The sequence below is a fragment of the Pongo abelii genome, chromosome 9 (genome assembly GCF_028885655.2).
Source record: "Pongo abelii isolate AG06213 chromosome 9, NHGRI_mPonAbe1-v2.0_pri, whole genome shotgun sequence".
In the NCBI taxonomy this organism is placed as follows: domain Eukaryota; kingdom Metazoa; phylum Chordata; class Mammalia; order Primates; family Hominidae; genus Pongo; species Pongo abelii.
The window spans coordinates 10,746,791-10,765,613 of record NC_071994.2 but is presented as its reverse complement, the minus strand read 5'-3'; the positions used below and the strand labels follow the sequence as shown (position 1 = coordinate 10,765,613).

General features: G+C 50.7%; 1 protein-coding gene across 2 annotated transcripts; it reads left to right on the top strand.

Annotated features, from left to right (window-relative positions):
- Positions 1–420: 420 nt before the first annotated feature.
- NAA40 (N-alpha-acetyltransferase 40, NatD catalytic subunit) lies at positions 421–18,823 on the top strand. 2 transcript variants are annotated; one of them, NM_001132361.1, is given in 8 exon segments: positions 421–563; positions 7,281–7,376; positions 8,414–8,466; positions 13,738–13,833; positions 13,907–14,065; positions 14,256–14,339; positions 15,477–15,554; positions 15,843–18,823. In NM_001132361.1, coding segments are annotated over 7 exon segments (519 nt in total). In that variant the 5' UTR covers positions 421–557; the 3' UTR covers positions 15,502–15,554; positions 15,843–18,823.

Below are 18,823 nucleotides of genomic sequence, written 5' to 3'. Positions count from 1 at the left end.
AGTCAAGATCTGGAAGGTGGGAAAGTTTCCAAAGACTTCCGCTACGCGCGCTAGGGCTCTGGAGGGGCAGGTACTTCAGCGGTCGAGACGCGATTGGCCACCTGGGAAGGTGGCTGTGCCGCCGGCTGCTACGCGCGGGGCCAAGGAGTCGCTGGCCGCAGGGGAGGTGCTGCCAACCACCCGGCCCCCCGCGGAGCACGGCTCACCGCCTGGGTGAGCAGCCAGGCCTGGCGCTGCCGTTACCATAGTTACAGACGCAGCCCTGCGAGGGGGCGGGCGCGGGCCGCACGTCATTCCCGGCGCGACGCTCCTCCGCGCTCCCGCCTCCTCCTGGTCTGAGACCCTCGGCCAGCCTAGCGGGCGCTCCACCTGCGCGCCGGCTCCCCGCTCCCCTACACCGGTTCTGCGCCGGCGCAGTACGAGGGCGCGCGGGGGAGCTGCGAGGCGCATGCGTGTCGTGGGGCCCGCCGCTCTGCCGCCGCCGCTGTTGCAGCTGCCGCCGTTGCCGCCTCCCTGCCGGCAAGTGTGAGAAGAAGCTGAGCGTTGTCGCCATCGCTATGGGGGTGAGTGAGGCAGAGAGAGGAGATGGGAGGTCCAGGGGCGCTCCTCGCTACCCTCGCCCCCTTTGTTCTTAAACCCCCTCTCACGTGACCCCGACCCCCTCCAGCCTCACGTGACCCCTGACCCCCACATGACCCGACTCCCCCATTCTAAGGGTCCCTACGCTAGGCCTAGCCCGGGAATCCTCTGGAGAGCCCCTTGTCCGGGGCCCCACCCCCTCGGCGCCCCCAGCGTCACGCCCGCCCCTTCCTGCCTCGCGGACCCGTTACCGGCCTCCCCACCCCCGTCCCCCCGCGGGGACCCTGGGGTTAGCCTCCCGCACCCCCAGGGTCACTCATCACCTGGCTGTCACCAGCTTCGTCGCTTTTCACATCCGAGGTCAACCCTGGCTTAGAGGGAATTGAGGCCCAGAGGAAAGAAGGCGCCTAGCCAAGGTCACACTGGCGGGGGCGTCAGACCCCACCTTGGGCCTCCCGAATCCCAGTCCACTGCGCTTCCCGCTACTCCAGTCTCAGCGAAGCCGGTTCCCCTACACTCTTTCGAAACCTCTCCACCAGGTTCCTGCTGCTCCTGATAAACACAGCCTTCCTTTCCCATAGACTCCTGCCTTCGACGCCTCCTGGTTGCAATGAAATGGTTATGACCACTTGGGTTGTTAGGGGTTTTGGTAGTGCAGGTGTTTTTGCAAGGGGAGGGCTGTGCAGATGTGTGGGGAAGATGCGGGGAGGCGGGGGCGGCGGCCCAGCCGCGGATGGATATTGACCACCTGTTCCGTGCCGGCAGCCTGGAGGTGCATTTTAGTTTACTTTCCCGGGATGTAGGGTAGGGGAGAAGTTATTTGCAAGTTTCTGTGCGTTCACCGTACTAAGTCTCAATTACAGCAGTATCAGGCACCCTCCTAAAAAGATAACGCCTTTCCTAGTATTGGCTGTATTATTATTATTTTTTTTTGATATGGAGTTTTGCTCTTGTCGCTGAAGCTGGAGTGCAATGGCGCAATGTTGGCTTACTGCATCCTCCTCCTGGGTTCAAGCGGTTCTCCTGCCTCAGCCTCCCCAGCAGCTGGGATTACAGGCGCCCGCTACCATGCCCGGCTCATTTTTGTATTTTTAGTAGAGACAGGGTTTCACCATGTTGGCCAGGCTGGTCTCGAACTCCTGACCTCGTGATTCACCCGCCTAGGCCTCTCAAAGTGCTGGGATTACAGGCGTGCGCCACCGCACAGGCCTATATTAGTGTTTACATGGAATTTCCATCACATTAAGGGAACCCTGACTTTGGAGCCCGAGGTACCTCAATTCCAGCCCGGTCTTCGCTGCTGGTGGTATAATGGTGTGCCAGTGAGTTGGCCTTTATGTGTTTGAATTTCCTCACCTCTGTAATTGGGATGCTGATACCTCCCCCTTAGGGTAGTAGTGAAGATTAAGTGAGATAATAGATGTAGATTGCTAAGGAGGTGTCTCCTAAGTAGTGGCTGTAATTTTTGTCTGTATCCTCAGCCTTCACTTTACTGATCTAAAATAGATTTGTGCTATTTTTAACCCATTGGGTTTGTCCCTACTGTTGTTAACCTAGTTTTTTTTTTCCCCTCACTCCACTATTTATCGACTGAACAAACCAACTTATTAGACAAAAATAGTTGTCTAATCCGTGTCAAAACAGTCATCGTGTTTTAACAAATAGTTTTGGGTATTATGTACTTCATATGTAGAAAACCAAGTCTAGAGACCTTAGGCATATTTAACCTAAATTTTGGTGAAAGGTCCTAGACGCAGCCATTGTTGAAACTAAATGAAACCTGTGTCCCTTAGTAACTGTCTGACCAGAAGCAGCCACTGCAGATTAAGCAGAAAACAATAAGTGTAACATGCCGTTCTAGTTCAACACTTCCTCGTTGGTTGGGTTGAAATAGCAGGCCCTCAACACCATAAGACAGGGTGAAGGAAAAAAGAAATATGCCCCAGAGATTCTGCAATCCTTGCTTCCTTTAGGGCCTCAATCTTATACTTTACAGATGTGTTTCTCACGAGACCCTACAAAGTCTCTTCTGGCCTAAAATTCACAGTAACAGAGAGACTTGAATTCTCCTCCCTGAAGCAGCTGGAACCGTCTCATCACCCTCATTCCACAACTGTGGGTGCTGGGGAAGTCATCATTCCTTGTAGTCACCCTGTGGCAGAGCCTGGCCTCAGGCTGAGTGAGGCTTCAGATGGAGCGCTTTCTCTTCAGTTGCCACACACGTGTCCTAGTTGCCACACATGTGTCATCTTTCAGGAATTAGAATTTATATTTCTCTTGCTTCACCAAAAATAGGTTCTTTTTGGATATTGGATAGTATATGGGATAGAGACATTGATACTGAAAATCTAAGAGATGCCAAATTCTTTTTCTGAAAAGTGGCTCCTCCTCCCATCTGGATGTTTCTTTTCTTTTCCTTTTTTTTTAGACGGAGTTGTGCTTTTTGCCCAGGCTGGAGTGCAGTGGCACAATCTCAGCTCACTGCAATCTCTGCCTCCCAGGTTCAAGTAATTCTCCTGCCTCAGCCTCCCGAGTAGCTGGAATTACAGGTGTCAACCATCATGCCTGGCTACTTTTTTCTGTTTTTAGTAGAGACGGGGTTTCACCATGTTGGCTAGGCTGGTCTTGAACTCCTGACCTCAGGTGATCCACCCACCTCGGCCTCCCAAAGTGCTGGGGTTATAGGCATGAGCCACCGTGCCCAGCCTGGGTGTGTTTTTTTTTAATTTGTCTTTATGACCCCTTCCAGTCGTAGAACTGTGTGTGGAGTTACTTTTTCAATGGGAATAGTAAGGGGAAGAGTTTTACACTGCACATGAAAACATTTATGTAACACTTTATAACAAAAAATGCCATATACATGTAATTGTGACATGATGGAAGGAGCATGACTTTAGAGTTCAAACGTGGATTTGGATCTTGGATGATTCATTCAGCAGATGTGAACTGAGTATCTGCTGTATAGTGAGCACTGGGTGAACATAGCCAGATAAAGCAGATCTACCCTCACCTCATGGGGAGAGTCTGAGGGAGTGGGAGGAAGAGACCGTTTTGAGAACTCTCCTCACCGGCTCTGTGACCCTGCAAGTTCCATAAACTCTCTGTGCCTCAGGTTTCTCATCAAAGAAGTAGTCACACCTGCCATGCTGGGTTGTGAAAAGTAAAATAGATCACCTTTATTAAAGCACCGGCAGAAGATCTGAGGGAGGTCTTTGTAAACAGAAGTCCCCTCCTGCGACTGTTGGTGTAGACATTGCGAGCCCCATTTTATGGAGAAGAAAACTGAGAAATTTTGAGCACTTGCTGAAAAGAGCTTAAGTAACTTGCCTGAAGTCACGCAGCTAGTAAGTGAAAGAGCTGACAATCAAATCCAGGTCTTTTGATTCAAAATCCCGCACTCTCTTTTTTTATACAAAGCTCCCTTGGAAAAGACACTTAACCACAATGAGCTTTACTGTTCACTGTGCTTATTATCCATTTTAATTAGGAGCATTTTCCTGTGTCCCTGTAGGACAGCCTTACCTCCACAAGGCAGGGGCAAAGCTAATTGGAACAGTAGGAGACCACTTTTCCTAGTGCGGCCCCTCCCTGCCTGTCTGGCCCAGCTGGCTGCACCCTGCCTCCTGCCCCATGGGCAGGCAGCGGAGCTCGTAAGGGGTTCTTGAGTTACTGCAGTCTCAGGCCATGGCAGCCCCAGGCCTTGCTCTGAGGATTGCCAGGTCTACATGAATGAGCCCACAAATCTACTAGAGGCCCGGCTGGCCCTCCTGCTGCTTGTTCCTGGGAATTACTGCTCCTGCTTAGAAGTGAGATGGAGGGAACCTAGGCTTCAGTGCTTTCTGGGTTCTGGGCGTTACCCTTGCCCTCCAGCACCTTTGATCCCTGAGCCCTGTATAAGAGAACAAGCATGTAGGGTGGAGTAAGGGAGCTTGTACCTGCTGGCTTCTAACCTGCCCTTACAGCTCCAAGAGGCCAACATTTGCAGCCCCATCTTCATGGAGATGGAGTTGCTTTCATAAGTCATTCTGGGGGTGTCAGGAAGAGCATAGGCCCAATCTGATTGACGCCAAAGCTCATGCTCTTCTGCCCTGTGGTGTAGCCCTGGACACCTTCCATCCGAGGCTTCTCTGCCCCTCACCTCTGCCTCAGTGCAGAGGGTAGGGTCTATAGCGGCACTGTGTTGGCACGCTGTTACCAAACCAGCCAGGCAATGAGAAAGGAGTTGCCGAGTGGTTGCTGAGGGCTTCTGAAGCCCAGGCCTTATCGTGGCAGGGTGGAAGAATCTTTGTTGATGACCAAGTGGAAGTCAACTATGCAGGACATAGGCGCCTCAGTAGGGGACAGTGTGGCCAGTGGAACAAACGTGATCTGCAGCCCATCCCTGGGATTGAGTCTCCCCTCTGCCCTTTATTCACTGCAGAACTGAGTGGTCACATTGTCTCTTCAAGCCTCAGTTTCCTATTGTGTAAAGGGAAGTGATAGTTTCTGCCCTGATAATTGAAACCATAACCTAGGCTGGGTGTGGTGGCTCACACCTGTAATCCAAGCACTTTGGGAGGCCAAGACGGGAGGATCACTTGAGCCCAGCAGTTTGAGACCAGCCTGGGCAACATAGTGAGACTCCCCCTATCTCTAAAAAAATAAAGAAAAAAAAAGAAACAATGTTTGTAAAGGTACTTTGCAAGCCTTATCTCAGTGTTGTCTTGAAACCTAAATTTCCAGAGAAAAAGATGAGTGCTCTAAACCTATCCATGGCAGAGGGAGGCTAGTTCTATCCCAGGAGTCCAGCCTTATGAAGACAGCCCATTCTCTATTTTGTTCCTTCCTCTAGGGAGGTAAGATATGAGATCTTGCCTGTGTTCCACAGCTCTCAGCCACGAGATAATTAATAGCTGGTGTTGGTAGAGTTTGTGGCTGTAAGAGCAATCCCTGTGAGTTCCTGGTATCTAAACTCTTTTGCTTCTTGGTTGATTAAAGTAGGAGGTAAGCAGTGTCATTCCTTGGAAAGTCGTGGGTAGAACTGATTCTGAGAACTTCCCCAGCAGCTAGTTTTTCAACTCATGCAGAAGGTTAATCGCTCTGAGTGTCCTTTCCTGGGGCCAGTCCATGTCAGGGCTAGATGTAATTGGGGGTTGTCAAACCTTTCCAGAGAGCTCAGGGAAAGGAGGGGTGTTGTGGGGGGAGGTGTCAAAAGAGGCTGCTCTATTGGTAGAAAGCAGAGCCAACTTACCAGTGCCTTTGGGATGCCTTCTGGGGACCAGCTGGGTGGTGCGTGCGCTCTGCATGCCTGTGCTGTCTTGTTGTCCTGGGGAGAGAGAATGAGAATAGCCTTTTATTGAACACATACCATATTAACCCTCATAAGGACCCTCAGTCATCAAGCCAGGGGAGGCTCGGAGAAGTGCTGTGCCTCGTCCTAGCACTGCAGGGGGTGGAGAGCCGGAAGAGGCTTTGGACAACCCTGGCGCGGTGGCTCACGCCTGTAATCCCAGCACTTTGTGAGGCTGAGGCAGGCGGATTACTTGAGGTCAGGAGTTAGTGACCAGCCTGGCCAACTTGGTGAAACCCCGTCACTACTAAAAATACAAAAATTAGCTGGACATGGTGGTGCGCGCCTGTAATCCCAGCTACTCAGGAGGCTGAGGCAGGAGAATCGCTTGAACCCAGGAGGCAGAGGCTGCCGTGAACCGAGATCTCACCACTGCATTCCAGCTTGGGTGATAGAGTGAGACTTCATCTCAAAAAAAAAAAAATAAATAAACGAAGAAAAAAAGAAAAAAGGAGGCTTTGGATGAGGCCTGCCAGGTGTCAGAGCCTGGCTCTTGCCCTGTGTTACCTGGCTTTTCACAATAGGGTGAGCGGGTCTTAGGCCTGAGAGAATCTCACATCGGCCTCAAAACAGGTTCTGATCTAGAAGCAGCTGTGGGCAATTTGCCATTCACTGCTCTATGCTGGGAGAATCCTCATTTACTGCTCCTCTGCTGCCCCGCTGCTGACTGTGCCTGCAGCTTCGTCTTGCTGGCCATGTGTCATCTCTGTCCTGAGGTGAACCCTTTGGGCCCCTGCCCTCTGCCCTGTCACTGGGTGTGCCCTGTCACTCGTTGGCCTTAACTGAGCAGGGCTTCTGGGAATGGCTCTGTGTCCTTGAGTCAGAACACGGTGGCCCCCACTTGAAATGAGACCCAGCTCCCACAGGAGCTGTGGCCAACTAGATCTTTGTCTCCCAAAGCTGGAAGACACCGAAAAGGCTTTGAATAAACTTATACTTAGGAACAGCCGTCAACAGCTACCTTAGATGCTGTCTCCTCCCTGAAGCGGTCTTCAGTGTGTCTAAAGTTGGGTGTTCCCTCCTTAGGAGGGAGCGGGTGAGTGAATATTTACTAAGTGCCTGCTGGGGGCTGGCCTGCTGCAGGCATTGTCAGCTGTTTCGCTGGGTCCCCACAGTATCTGTGTCAGGACGGCCAGTGCTCTTTCTGAAGGGAAGCTGAGAAGTCTGGTGACCTCTGAGGACTCCCCACTACAAAATGACCTGCTTGCGTCTTTCCGCCCCTCCAAATGTGTAAATGTGTGGCAGCTGAGGTGGGAAATTTCTCGCTGCTGGGCCGGGCCTGTGGATGCAGGGCCCTTTGGTTCCTTAAAGGGAAGGTCAGTGCTTGATTGGCCACAGCCCTCCCAGCTAACGTTGCTTTTCCCTGTTGCAGAGAAAGTCAAGCAAAGCCAAGGAGAAGAAGCAGAAGCGGTTGGAGGAGCGAGCAGCCATGGATGCCGTTTGTGCCAAAGTGGACGCTGCCAACAGGGTGATTCTCCCTTTCTTCCCAGTCCCTGCCTCCTGGGACTTCAGCTTGGTTTATAATTTGAGTTATTTTGTCGCCACCCTGTGGCAGAATTGTGACACTACCCACCCACACCGCCTCTGCCTCCTTGCTGTGCAGGGAACTGAGCTCTTACCTGTGTGTTGGGAGTTGGCGCCAGCAGTGGGCCCAGGTGTTTGGGAAAATGTGGATTCCAGTGAAGTGGCTGCCTCCCTGTGGATCTTCTTCTTTATGAATAGAGGAGGGTCTAGATAATTTTTTTTTCTTTTGTGTGAGACAGAGTCTCACTCTGTCATCCAGGCTGGAATGCAGTGGCACGATCTTGGCTCACTTCAACCTTGCAGCCTCTGCCGCCTGGGCCCAAGTGATCCTCCCACCTCAGCCTCTGAATTAGCTGGGACTATAGGTGCCCGCCACCACACCCAGGTAATTGTTGTAGAGACGGGGTTTGGCCTTGTTGCCCAGGATGGTCTTGAACTCCTGAGCTCAAGCATTTCACCTGCCTTGGCCTCCCAAAGTGCTGGGATTACAGGCGTGAGCCATAGTGCCTAGCCCCTGCCTCCATTTAGTATCCCATTTTTTGGTCATTCTTTTAACCCACTCGTAGTAAACACTCATTTATAAGTATGTGGCTCAGGGACTTGATTTTCCATCTGGAGTTGTAACCAGGTGAAGTCAGTGGAGGCTTCTTTTAAGAAGTGTGCAGCAGATCAGGTAGCCTCTTATTTGGGTTAGCTGTGCTGTGTGAGCAAGTTGTATGCCCACAGGCTAATGAGGTCTCCTCTTGCCCTGTCAGGTGATGCCAAACTTAACTCTCCTGGGCCTCCCCACCAAAGCCTTCCTCGCACCTGTGACTTCAGAGCTAGGCAAATGGAGAGTTTTGGGAGGCTGCTCCTGGGTCTGAAGTTAGTCTCCTGTTGTGGGTCCCCACAGCATCCCACTCCAAGACAACAGCTCTTGGGATAGGATCTGCACCTCCGCCACACTTGTCTGTGCTATTCCTCTTTTCTTTCCCTCCACAGCTTGGAGACCCTCTGGAGGCTTTCCCAGTGTTCAAGAAATATGATAGAAACGGGTGAGTCACATTGAGCATTACCAACTGCTGTCTCCTTGAGTGTCTTCAGGAATTCCCTTTCCAGAGTAGGCTTCCTCAGACACGAATTTTCTCATTGCTCTTCATATTTACGAGAAAACAGGGCTGGGCGCGGTGGCTCATGCCTGTAATCCCAGCCCTTTGGGAGACCGAGGTGGGTGGATCACCTGAGGTCAGGAGTTCGAGACCAGCCTGGCTAACATAGTGAAACCCCATTTCTACTAAAAATACAAAAAATTAACTGGGTATGGTGGTGAGCGCCTGTAATCCCAGCTACTCGGGAGGCTGAGGCAGGAGAATCGCTTGAACCCGGGGGGCAGAGGTTGCAGTGAGCCGAGAGAGCACCATTGCACTCCAGCTTGGGTAACAAGTGAAACTCCATCTCAAAACAAAACAAAACAAAAGCAGAAACTGACTTGTGCCCTCTGTTGATATAAAATCCCCCAGGTAGGGTGGCAGAAGAATCATAAATGAGCGAAGATTGCACTTAATCTCAGACTGATGTCTCTTTAGATAAATTTTTCTTTTATTTTTTGAGATGGAGTCTTGCTCAGTCACCCAGGCTGGAGTGCAGTGACGCAATCTCGGCTCACTGCAACCTCCGCCTTCTGGGTTCAGCTGATTCTCCTGCCTCAGCCTCCCAAGTACCTGGGATTATAGGTGTGTGCCACCACACCTCACTAATTTTTATGGGTTTGTTTTTTTTTTTTTTTTTTTTTTTTTTTTTTTTTGAGACAGAGTCTCACTCTGTCGCTCAGGCTGGAGTGCAGTGGTGTGATCTCGGCTCACTGCAACCTCTGCCTCCCAGGTTCAAGCAGTTCTCTGTCTCAGCCTCTCAAATAGCTAGGATTATAGGCACCCGCCACCACGTCCAGCTAATTTTTGTATTTTTAGTAGAGTCAGGGTTTCATCTTGGCCAGGCTGGTCTTGAACTCCTGACCTCGTGATCCACCTGTCTCAGCCTCCCAAAGTGTTGGGATTACAGGTGTGAGCCACTGCGCCCAGCTAATTTTTGTATTTTTAGTAGAGACGGGGTTTCACATGTTGGCCAGGCTGGTCTCGAACTCCTGACCTCAACTGACCCACCTGCCTCAGCCTCCCAAAGTGCTGGGATTACAGTTGTGAGCCACCATGCCCGTCCTGATGTCTCTTCAGGACTGATTATTCTCTCTGCAAAGAATCATTGAGCTGAAACAAACTTGGAAAATTATCTAGGCTGACACTCACATTTAATGCATGGGAAACTGAGGCCCAGAGAGTCAAATGAGCTTTCTGAGTTTATGGAGTTTCCCCTGACAGCTGAGGCGCTTTTAATTTCCAATCTAGTGCTCTTTCCCTGAGTATACAGTATAATTGTTAAAAGCCAATTACTGGCTATTTGGCCCTGAACAAATTACTTTACTTTTTCTTTAAAAAGAAAAATATTTGCCGGGTGCGGTGGCTCATGCCTGTAATCTCAGCACTTTGGGAGGCCGAGGCGGGTGGATCACGAGGTCAGGAGATAGAAACCATCCTGGCTAACACAGTAAAACCCTGTCTCTACTAAAAATATAAAAAATTAGCCAGGCATGGTGGCGGGTGCCTGTAGTCCTAGCTACTTGGGGAGGCTGAGGCGGGAGAATGGCGTGAACCTGGGAGGCGGAGCTTGCAGTGAGCCGAGATCGCGCCACTGCACTCCAGCCTGGGCGACAGAGCGAGACTCCATCTCAAAAAAAAAAAAAAATTTTTTGGTAGAGAAGGGGTCTCGCCTGTGTTGCCCAGGCTGGTCTCAAACTGCTGTCCTCAAGTGATCCTCCCACCTTGGCCTCCTAAAGTGCTGTGCCCAGCTGACCCTGAACAAATTACTTAACCTTTCTGTTCTTCAGTTTTCTAGTTAAAAATGGGCCTGGGCCAGGTGTGGTGGCTCATACCTGTAATCCCAGCAGTTTGGGAGGCTGAGGTTGGGAGGATCGTTTGTGCCTAGGAGTCCAAGACCAGTCCTGGCGACATAGGAAGACCCTGTCTCTACAAAAAAAAATTTTTTTTAATTAGCTGGGCATGGTGGCACATGCCTGTAGTCCCAGCTACTGAGAAGGCTAATGTGGGAGAATTGCTTGAGCCTGGGAGATGCAGGCTGCAATGAGCCGTGGTAGCAGCATTGCACTCTATCCTGGGTGACAGCAAGATCCTGTCTCAAAACAAAACAAAAACCCAAAAACCAAAAATGGTTCTAATAATAGTACGTTTCTCATGGAGTTGTCAGGAGGATAAGATGTAAAGTGTTAGTTCCTGCAGCATAATAAAAGCTAGATAAGTGTTTGTTGTTATTTTATTTTAAATTTTTATTTTATTTTAGATTTGCGGGGTACATGTGCAGATATATTGTGTAGTGGTGGGGTTGGGCATCTAGTGTACCCATCACCCAAATAGTAATCTTTGTACCCAATAGGTAAATTTTCAACCCTCACCCTGTTTGCTGTTACTATTACTGATCCAGTTAACTATAGGCTCTGGAGTGAAGGCTCCCTCACGTTTTTTTGTCGTTTTGGTTTCTAAAATAAGAAGCATAATCTGCCTTACCTGAGATGCTGTTGATGAGTTGTGCTTCCAGAATGTAACATCTTGGGGATAAACTGGGGCTTTGGTTTCTCTGTGCTGGGGGATTGAATTGTAGCTGGGCTTCTTACTAACTCTACTTGGAGAAGTCACTCATGTTCCTCGAGCCTCATTTTCTTACCTGTCAAATAGGATGATGATGCCAAACTTGCAAGTTTTTTTTTTTTTTTTTTTTTTTGAGATGGAGTCTTGCTCTGTCTCCCAGGCTGGAGTGCAATGACGCCATCTCAGCTCACTGCAAGCTCAGCCTCCCGGATTCACGCCATTATCCTGCCTCAGCCTCCCGAGTAGCTGGGACTACAGGCGCCCACCACCACGCCTGGCTAATTTTTTTGTATTTTTAGTAGAGATGGGGTTTCACCGTGTTAGCCAGGATGGTCTCGATCTCCTGACCTCGTGATCCGCCCGCCTTGGCCTCCCAAAGTGCTGGGATTACAGGCATGAGCCACCGTGCCCAGCCAAACTTGGAAGGTTTTTTTTAAGGAAGAAAGAGAATATATGCAGCTCAGTAAGTAGCAGCTGGTATGAGTTTTTTTGTTTTTTGTTTTTTTTGAGACAGAGTCTCGCTCTGTGCCTAGGCTGGAGTGCAGTGGCACAATCTCAGCTCACTGCAGCCTCCGCCTCCTGGGTTCAAGTGATTCTCCTGCCTCCGCCTGCTGAGTAGCTGGGACTGCAGGTACATGCCATCATGCCCTGCTAATTTTTGTATTTTTAGTAAACACAGAGTTTCGCCATGTTGGCCAGGCTGGTCCCGAACTCCTGACCTCAGGTGATCCACCTGCGTCAACCTCCCGAAGTGCTGGGATTGTAGGCCTGAGCCACTGTGCCTGGCCTGGAAAGTCTTTTGACATACTTTAGATATCCCATATTGTGATATCTCGTAGTGTTTTTGTTTTTGTTTTTGAGACAGAGTCTTGCCCAGGCTGGAGTGCAATGGCATGATCTCGGCTCACTGCAACCTCTACCTCCCGGCTACAAGCAGTTCTCCTGCCTCAGCTGCTGGAGTAGCTGGGATTACAGGCACCCGCCACCATGCCTGGCTAATTTTTTGTATTTTTATTAGAGATGGGGTTTCACTATGTTGGCCAGGCTAGTCTCGAACTCCTGACCTCATGATCCGCCCGCCTTGGCCTCCCAAAGTGCTGGGATTACAGGCGTGAGCCACTGTGCCCGGCCTCATAGTGTTTTCATATTCCATATTCCCATTGACTTCCAGAAATGTGGAATAGCTCCAAAACAGGCATTGCCAGCCAACTCTGGGCTGCTCTGGTGCCTTGAATTTTGTGTGGTTCCTGTGGTTGTGATCTTACTTTCATGTGCTTTAATGGAGAATTTGTACCTGCAGGTGAGCCTTGGACATTTTATAGTTAAGACAGATGCAGTGCTTTGTTTGGGCAGCTGTGATGGCTAAGTGGTTGATAAAGAAAGGAAGATGCTTCAGGGGCAGGGAGTTCTGAATTCATAAGGCTGAGCGTGGTGTGCCAGTCAGTAGAGGTGATGGGATTCTAGTGCGCACATCCTCTCGGGGTTGTATCAAAGGTCACTGAAAGATACTGATATGGGAGCTCTTTAAAGCCTTAGAGTTTGCTGACTCTAGTCCTTTCAGAATGTAGTGCTATCTAGGGAATGTGATTTCACAGATCAGTCAAGTAGTTTAACTGTTTTTTACTTACATTTCATTTAGAAACAGATACCTTAACACTTACGGCATTTGTGGGTTTAGAAAAACAGTGTTGAGCTGAAGCCTGCTTCATCCGTTTTATTTGTTTGTTTGTTTGTTTGGAGACAGAGTTTCGCTCTCATTGCCCAGGCTGTAGTGCAGTGGCACGATCTTGGCTCACTACAACCTCCGCCTCCCAGGTTCAAGCGATTCTCCTGCCTCAGCCTCCCGAGTAGTTGGGATTACAGGCACCCACCACCATGCCCAGCTAATTTTTTTGTAGTTTTAGTACAGACGGGATTTCACCATATTGGTCAGGCTAGTCTCGAACTCCTGACCTCAGGTGATCAATATGCCTTGGCATCCCAAAGTGCTGGGATTACAGGTGTGAGCCACCATTCCTGCCTCAATCTGTTGATCAGCTGAGAGTATCCCCCCTGCTCAGATGAGGCACGCAGGACTCCTGGGGCGGGGTGGGGCGTGTTGAGCCGTAGTCTTTTTGAAGGACCTAGGGTCACCCAGTGGTTTTGAAGGCACGATTCGTAGATAAGAGGAATGGGGTCCCATGGGAGCCCAGTGAGGAGTCAGTTCAGAGATTACAGCAACAGGAAGATTCCCTAACGGCGGGAACTGAATAACGGAAGACATGAGTGTTTGTAACAAAGTACAGAAGAGACAGAAAAGGTAGAAAAAGAATAAAGAGAGAGCAGAGAGGGACAAGAAGTTTACAAAGTGCCGAGGTGGATTAGGACAGCTTGGGGAGGCAGGAAACGGGCCTTGTGGTTGGGGGGTGGGCCATGTGGCCACAGTTGTTAATCTCAGCCTGAAAGACTTTGTTCCTGCACCTTCTCTAGTCATGCTGGGGCAGATACAGGGTTGGCTTTTCTCTGTACAATAACTGAGACTGGGCCCTCCTCCCTGTGATTTTGAGGGAGGAACAGCAGTGCCCTGGCAGGAGTGCTGTAACCAATTCCGTACACGTCCTGTCCTCTTCTCAGGTTGAATGTCTCCATTGAATGTAAGCGAGTGTCTGGACTGGAGCCAGCCACCGTGGATTGGGCCTTCGACCTGACCAAAACGAATATGCAAACCATGTAAGCGTGTCCCGACCAGGGGAGCTTAGTTCCTCTCCCAGCTTTCCTGTCTGACTGCTCCCAAATTCCCCAGGTATGAGCAGAGCGAGTGGGGCTGGAAGGACCGAGAGAAACGGGAGGAAATGACAGATGACCGAGCCTGGTACCTCATCGCGTGGGAAAACAGCTCCGTCCCTGTTGCCTTTTCTCACTTCCGGTTTGACGTGGAGTGTGGGGATGAAGTCCTGTACTGGTAGGAGCCATGGCTTGGGGGAGGTAGGGGAGAGAGACCCTGGTGATGGTCCAGGCACTCCAGCCAGGTGACAAAGCCCCTGGACCTACCTAGGTCTATGAGCTGCCAAGGACTGCAAGCTCCTCTGCCAGACCTTACAGCCTCTTCATGTCCCATCCCGCATGCTCACCTCTCTGCTTTCTTCACCCAGCTATGAAGTGCAGTTGGAAAGCAAGGTGCGGCGGAAAGGCTTGGGGAAGTTCCTCATACAGATCCTGCAGCTCATGGCCAACAGGTAAGGCCTCCCTTCTTAGGAGGCCCATATAGCACTCAGTTGGAAGGAGCTGTCGCTGAGGCACTTGCCATTCTTTGAGCCTCACTGGAGGAGGAGGCTCATAGGCATGTTTTGGGAGAAAGGTGTCTTAGAACCCTCTCAGTAAGACGCTCCCTGCCTTGTTATGACTCCAGATTTTGTTTGTTTAGCTCAGTGCAGCAAACATTTTTTTTTTTTTTTTTGAGACAGAGTTTCACTCTTGTTGCCCAGGCTGGAGTGCAATGGCGCGATCTTGGCTCACTGCAGCCTCCACGTACTGGGTTTAAGCAATTCTTCTGCCTCAGCCTCCCGAGTGCCTGGGATTACAGGCACGCACTGCCATGCCCGGCTAATTTTTGTATTTTTCGTAGAGACGGGGTTTCTCCATGTTGAGGCTGGTCTCAAACTCCTGACCTCAGGTGATCTGCCTACCTCAGCCTCCCAAAGTGCTGAGATTACAGGCGTGAGCCACCACACCTGGCCAGTGAGCGTCTTTTGAGTTCCTAATCTGTGCCACCTTCTGTACCTAAGTAATGGTGCTACAGAGAGGAAGTGGGAAACATCCCTGCTCTGGAAGAAGCCAGTCCGGTCAGGGCTGATGCCTGTGCAGTCTGATCAGCCTGTGATGTGGGGAAGCAGTGAGTACTGTGTGGGGGTCCAAGACCTCTAGAGGCTAGAGGCCAAATTCAGGAACACTTGTGTGGGTGAAAGGGAGGTAACACAAAGACAGAAAGGAAAGGAAGCATGACCTTAGTCTCTGTTTCCTTTCTTTTCTTTTCTTTTTTGAGACAGGGTCTCACTCTGTCACCCAGGCTGGAGTGCAGTGGTGTGACCATATCTCACTGCAGCCTCTACATCCCAGGCTCAAGTGATCCTCTGGCCTCAGCCTCTGGAGTAGCTGGGACTAAAGGCACATGCCACTATACTGGGCTGATTTTTTAAAATTTTTAAATGTTTTGTAGAAATGGGGTCCCACTGTGTTTTCCAGGCTGGTCTCTAACTCCTGGGCTCAAATGATCCTCCCACCTTTGCCCCCCAAAGTGCTGGGATTACAGGTGCATGCCACCATGCCCGGCCATGTTTCTCTTTCTAAAAGGTGTTTGCTCTGCTTTCTTCCAGCACACAGATGAAGAAGGTTATGTTAACAGTATTTAAACACAATCATGGTGCCTACCAGTTCTTCAGAGAAGCGTTGCAGTAAGGAGCTGGGTGTGGGCCTTTCTGGGTGGTAGGTGGGCCTGCCCAGGGCCATTTTTCTGGTCCTGGCCCCCACTCATCCTGATGCCTGAGCTCATGGTCCAGTGGTCCATGGGGGTTCAGGTTCAGGGAGATGGTATGGCAGTGCTCTCTGACTTGGTCCACTGCCCACCTCCTGCATCCTCATCCTAAGGGTCTCATCGGTGTGGCTGGTAGAAGAGTTCTCGGGCCAGGGAGGAAGGCACTCAGCTGCCTGCCACCAACCCTTTTCTCCTGCCTGCCTTGCAGATTTGAAATTGATGACTCTTCCCCCAGCATGTCCGGTTGCTGTGGGGAGGATTGCTCCTATGAGATCCTGAGCCGGAGGACCAAGTTTGGGGACAGCCATCACTCCCACGTGGGTGGGCACTGTGGTGGCTGCTGCCACTGAACTCTCAGAGCCACTTTCAAGTCACAGTGCTCTCTCCTAAGGCCTTTCCTCTTTGCTGGTCTCACTGTTCACCGGGTGTCCTCAGAGCTGTGGCCTCCCCAGCCCTGCACGTGCCAGGCTGCACCCTGAGAGCACAGAACCCTGGGGAGAAGTGGTATGAGCTGCTCCTCCTCTCCTAGGAGACCAGAGTGCTAGGAGGGAATGAAAGGGAGAGGGAAGAGTGGGTGGGGCCTGGCAGTGAAGCTCATCCTCCACAGTGGCTGCCTCCTCACTTAGCTCCTGGGGCCTGCAGTGGAGGTTCTCGCACCTCTGCAGCTCCTAGATTCCTGGCAACCTCCCCTCCCCTGACACATACACACTTGGACAAATGGAATGTTTATGCCCACCTTTATGAAAGTTCTGGAGTCCTGGGTCTGGGGTTTGCTGATCCCCAAAGAGGAACACACTGGGTGTAAGATCTGGGCGTAGAGGGCGGCTTCAGAGAGACTCATGCTTGTGCAGATGGAATGCTCTTACGGAGACTGTGGGAAGATCTTTTGTGCCAAGATGCTGGGAAGTGAAGAAAGCTCTTTCCAGCTGTTTTTATGGATTCATGGAGTGGGCTCATGTTGGGACCAGCTACTCTGGGAGGAAGACTGCCTCTCCATCGCTGTCAGAGAGAGCCTGAAAGGACCAGGAATGAGGTGTTCTGTGTGACCCGCCATGGGGATGATTGCTTCTCTAGGCTCCTGGATGTTGCTGCATTCTAAGCTTAACCTCCTGGTCTCATGGCAGTGACCTGAGCTTTTGATTCATAGAAGAAAGCCAGAGGTTCTGCTTGTTCTTGTCTGCCAGCCCTCACCGTTCTTACTCCTCTGCCTCTCACCTCTACCCCGAATACCTCTGTTCTTAGTCTCAAGGGGAGAATAACATCAGGGAGCCCCTCGTCTTCCCCAGAAGGACTTCTTGTTCCTCATATAGTTAACTCCATGGATTTTCATATCTTGGTGCTGATAGCTCTCCAAGGGTAGGGCATCCCTCCCCGCAGCCACCCTCCCTCTTCAGAGAGCCCCCAGCCAGCAGCAGGCCCCTCTGCCTGCACCCCTCAGGCTTGCCCCTCGCTGCCTCAGTGAGGCACTAGTGCCACTGCCATGGCCCAGCCGGGCCATAGCTCAGGCTGCAGCAGGAATGCCTCTCAGTGGCCAACAGTTGCTTTTCTCTCTGGTGTCACCCTGTGGCAACAGGCTGGAGCAGGGGAAGGAGAAAGCCTTCCTCTTCTCTCATAGGATAGAAAGGCAGGCTCAGAACTAATGCTCATGCTGATCTCTAGGCCTTGTTCCTCTTCCAGGGAAGAAAAACCAAATCCTTATCAAGGAAAAAGCACCTAACAGTTCCCTTTGGATATCCCTGAGCTCTGCTGTGGGGAGTATCATAAAGGTTCTAGCCTTTGTGAAGTTGCTCTTGTGGAGGTCTGTTGGTCCCTCTGACCTCAGCATCTGCTCACATCCCACCCTCTGCCCAACTCTGGCAGTTTGTCCTGGCAGATCTCCCCAGAGTGGTCCTTGCTTCTCACCTGTATTCCTGCTTGTGCAGGAGCCTGTATACGCAGGGCCTCCCTCACCCAGCCTGGCCCCTGTGCTGAGCAGTCTGCACCGCTCTTGATGGGCAGCAGTGGGACTGAGAACTCCTTAGAGCCTTGCAGCTTTACACTGGAATAAGTTTGCCTCTGCCTCACCCTGCTGGCTCCTGGTGGGTTTCATCCCAGGCAGAGTTGACATTGCTGGAGGGGTTTGGTGGACTCCTAAGAATCATGAAACCACAGGAGCATGTTTAGGAAGAGATTTTTCTCTGGTCCCTGTCTCTCAAAGGACACAGATGATAAATATTTATTGTCTTAGATCATGGATTCCTGATACCTCTCACTCAAGGGGACCAAAAGGAACCCCCCCGTGTTCATCCCTTGTAAGGTGAGTTCAGTGTACGTTGTCTCTTTCCGGTCACTGGATGCGTGGCACCAACTGGTCAACGGGTGCTTGGTGCAATACCCTGCTCACCCCAGTCTCTGCAGCCCATGTCCTGAAGGGTTCCTCAGGAGGTCAGGACTAGGGTGGGAGAGGCACTATCTGAGACCTGCAATCACTCTTGTTGGTCTTGAGCCCATTCATTTCCGAAACATCCATCTTTCTCCACTTCCCGCAGGTCTTGGTTTTGAGAAACAGCAGGCATGGCTGGGTGCGGTGGCTTACACCTGTAATCCCAGCACTTTGGGAGGCTGAGGCAGGTGGGTCACCTGAGGTCAGGAGTTCAAGACCAGCCTGGTCAACATGGCAAAAGCCCATCTCTACTAAAAGAAACAAAAATTAGCCGGGCGTGGTTGTGGCCTGTAATCCCAGCTACCCGGGAGGCTGAGGCAGGAGACTCACTTGAACCCAGGAGGTGGAGGTTGTGGTGAGCTGAGATCGTGCCATTGCACTCCTGCCTAGGCGACAGAGCGAGACTCCATCTCAAAAAAAAAAAAAAAGAGAAACATAATAGGCCTTTTGTACCAGGCTTTTTGTGTTTTGTTTGTTTGTTTGTTTGGAGCATGTTAAGATTTTTTTAAGATTTTTAAAATTTTAGTTATATCCACCCTATTTCAGGTTCTTTTTGTTGGTGTCAAGTATGTATAGGACATGTGAATGGTTCTTTTTAATTTTTTTCTTAAGAGGAAATTCGGAAGATAAACTCCTTGATATATATATATATATTTTTTTTTTCTTTAGCAGCTTATCATCACTGGAATCAAAGGGAAAAAGTGATCTCTTTTTGCATTGGTTGTATTTGTATGTCACAAATAAAAGACACTTTGTTCAGCTGCTGA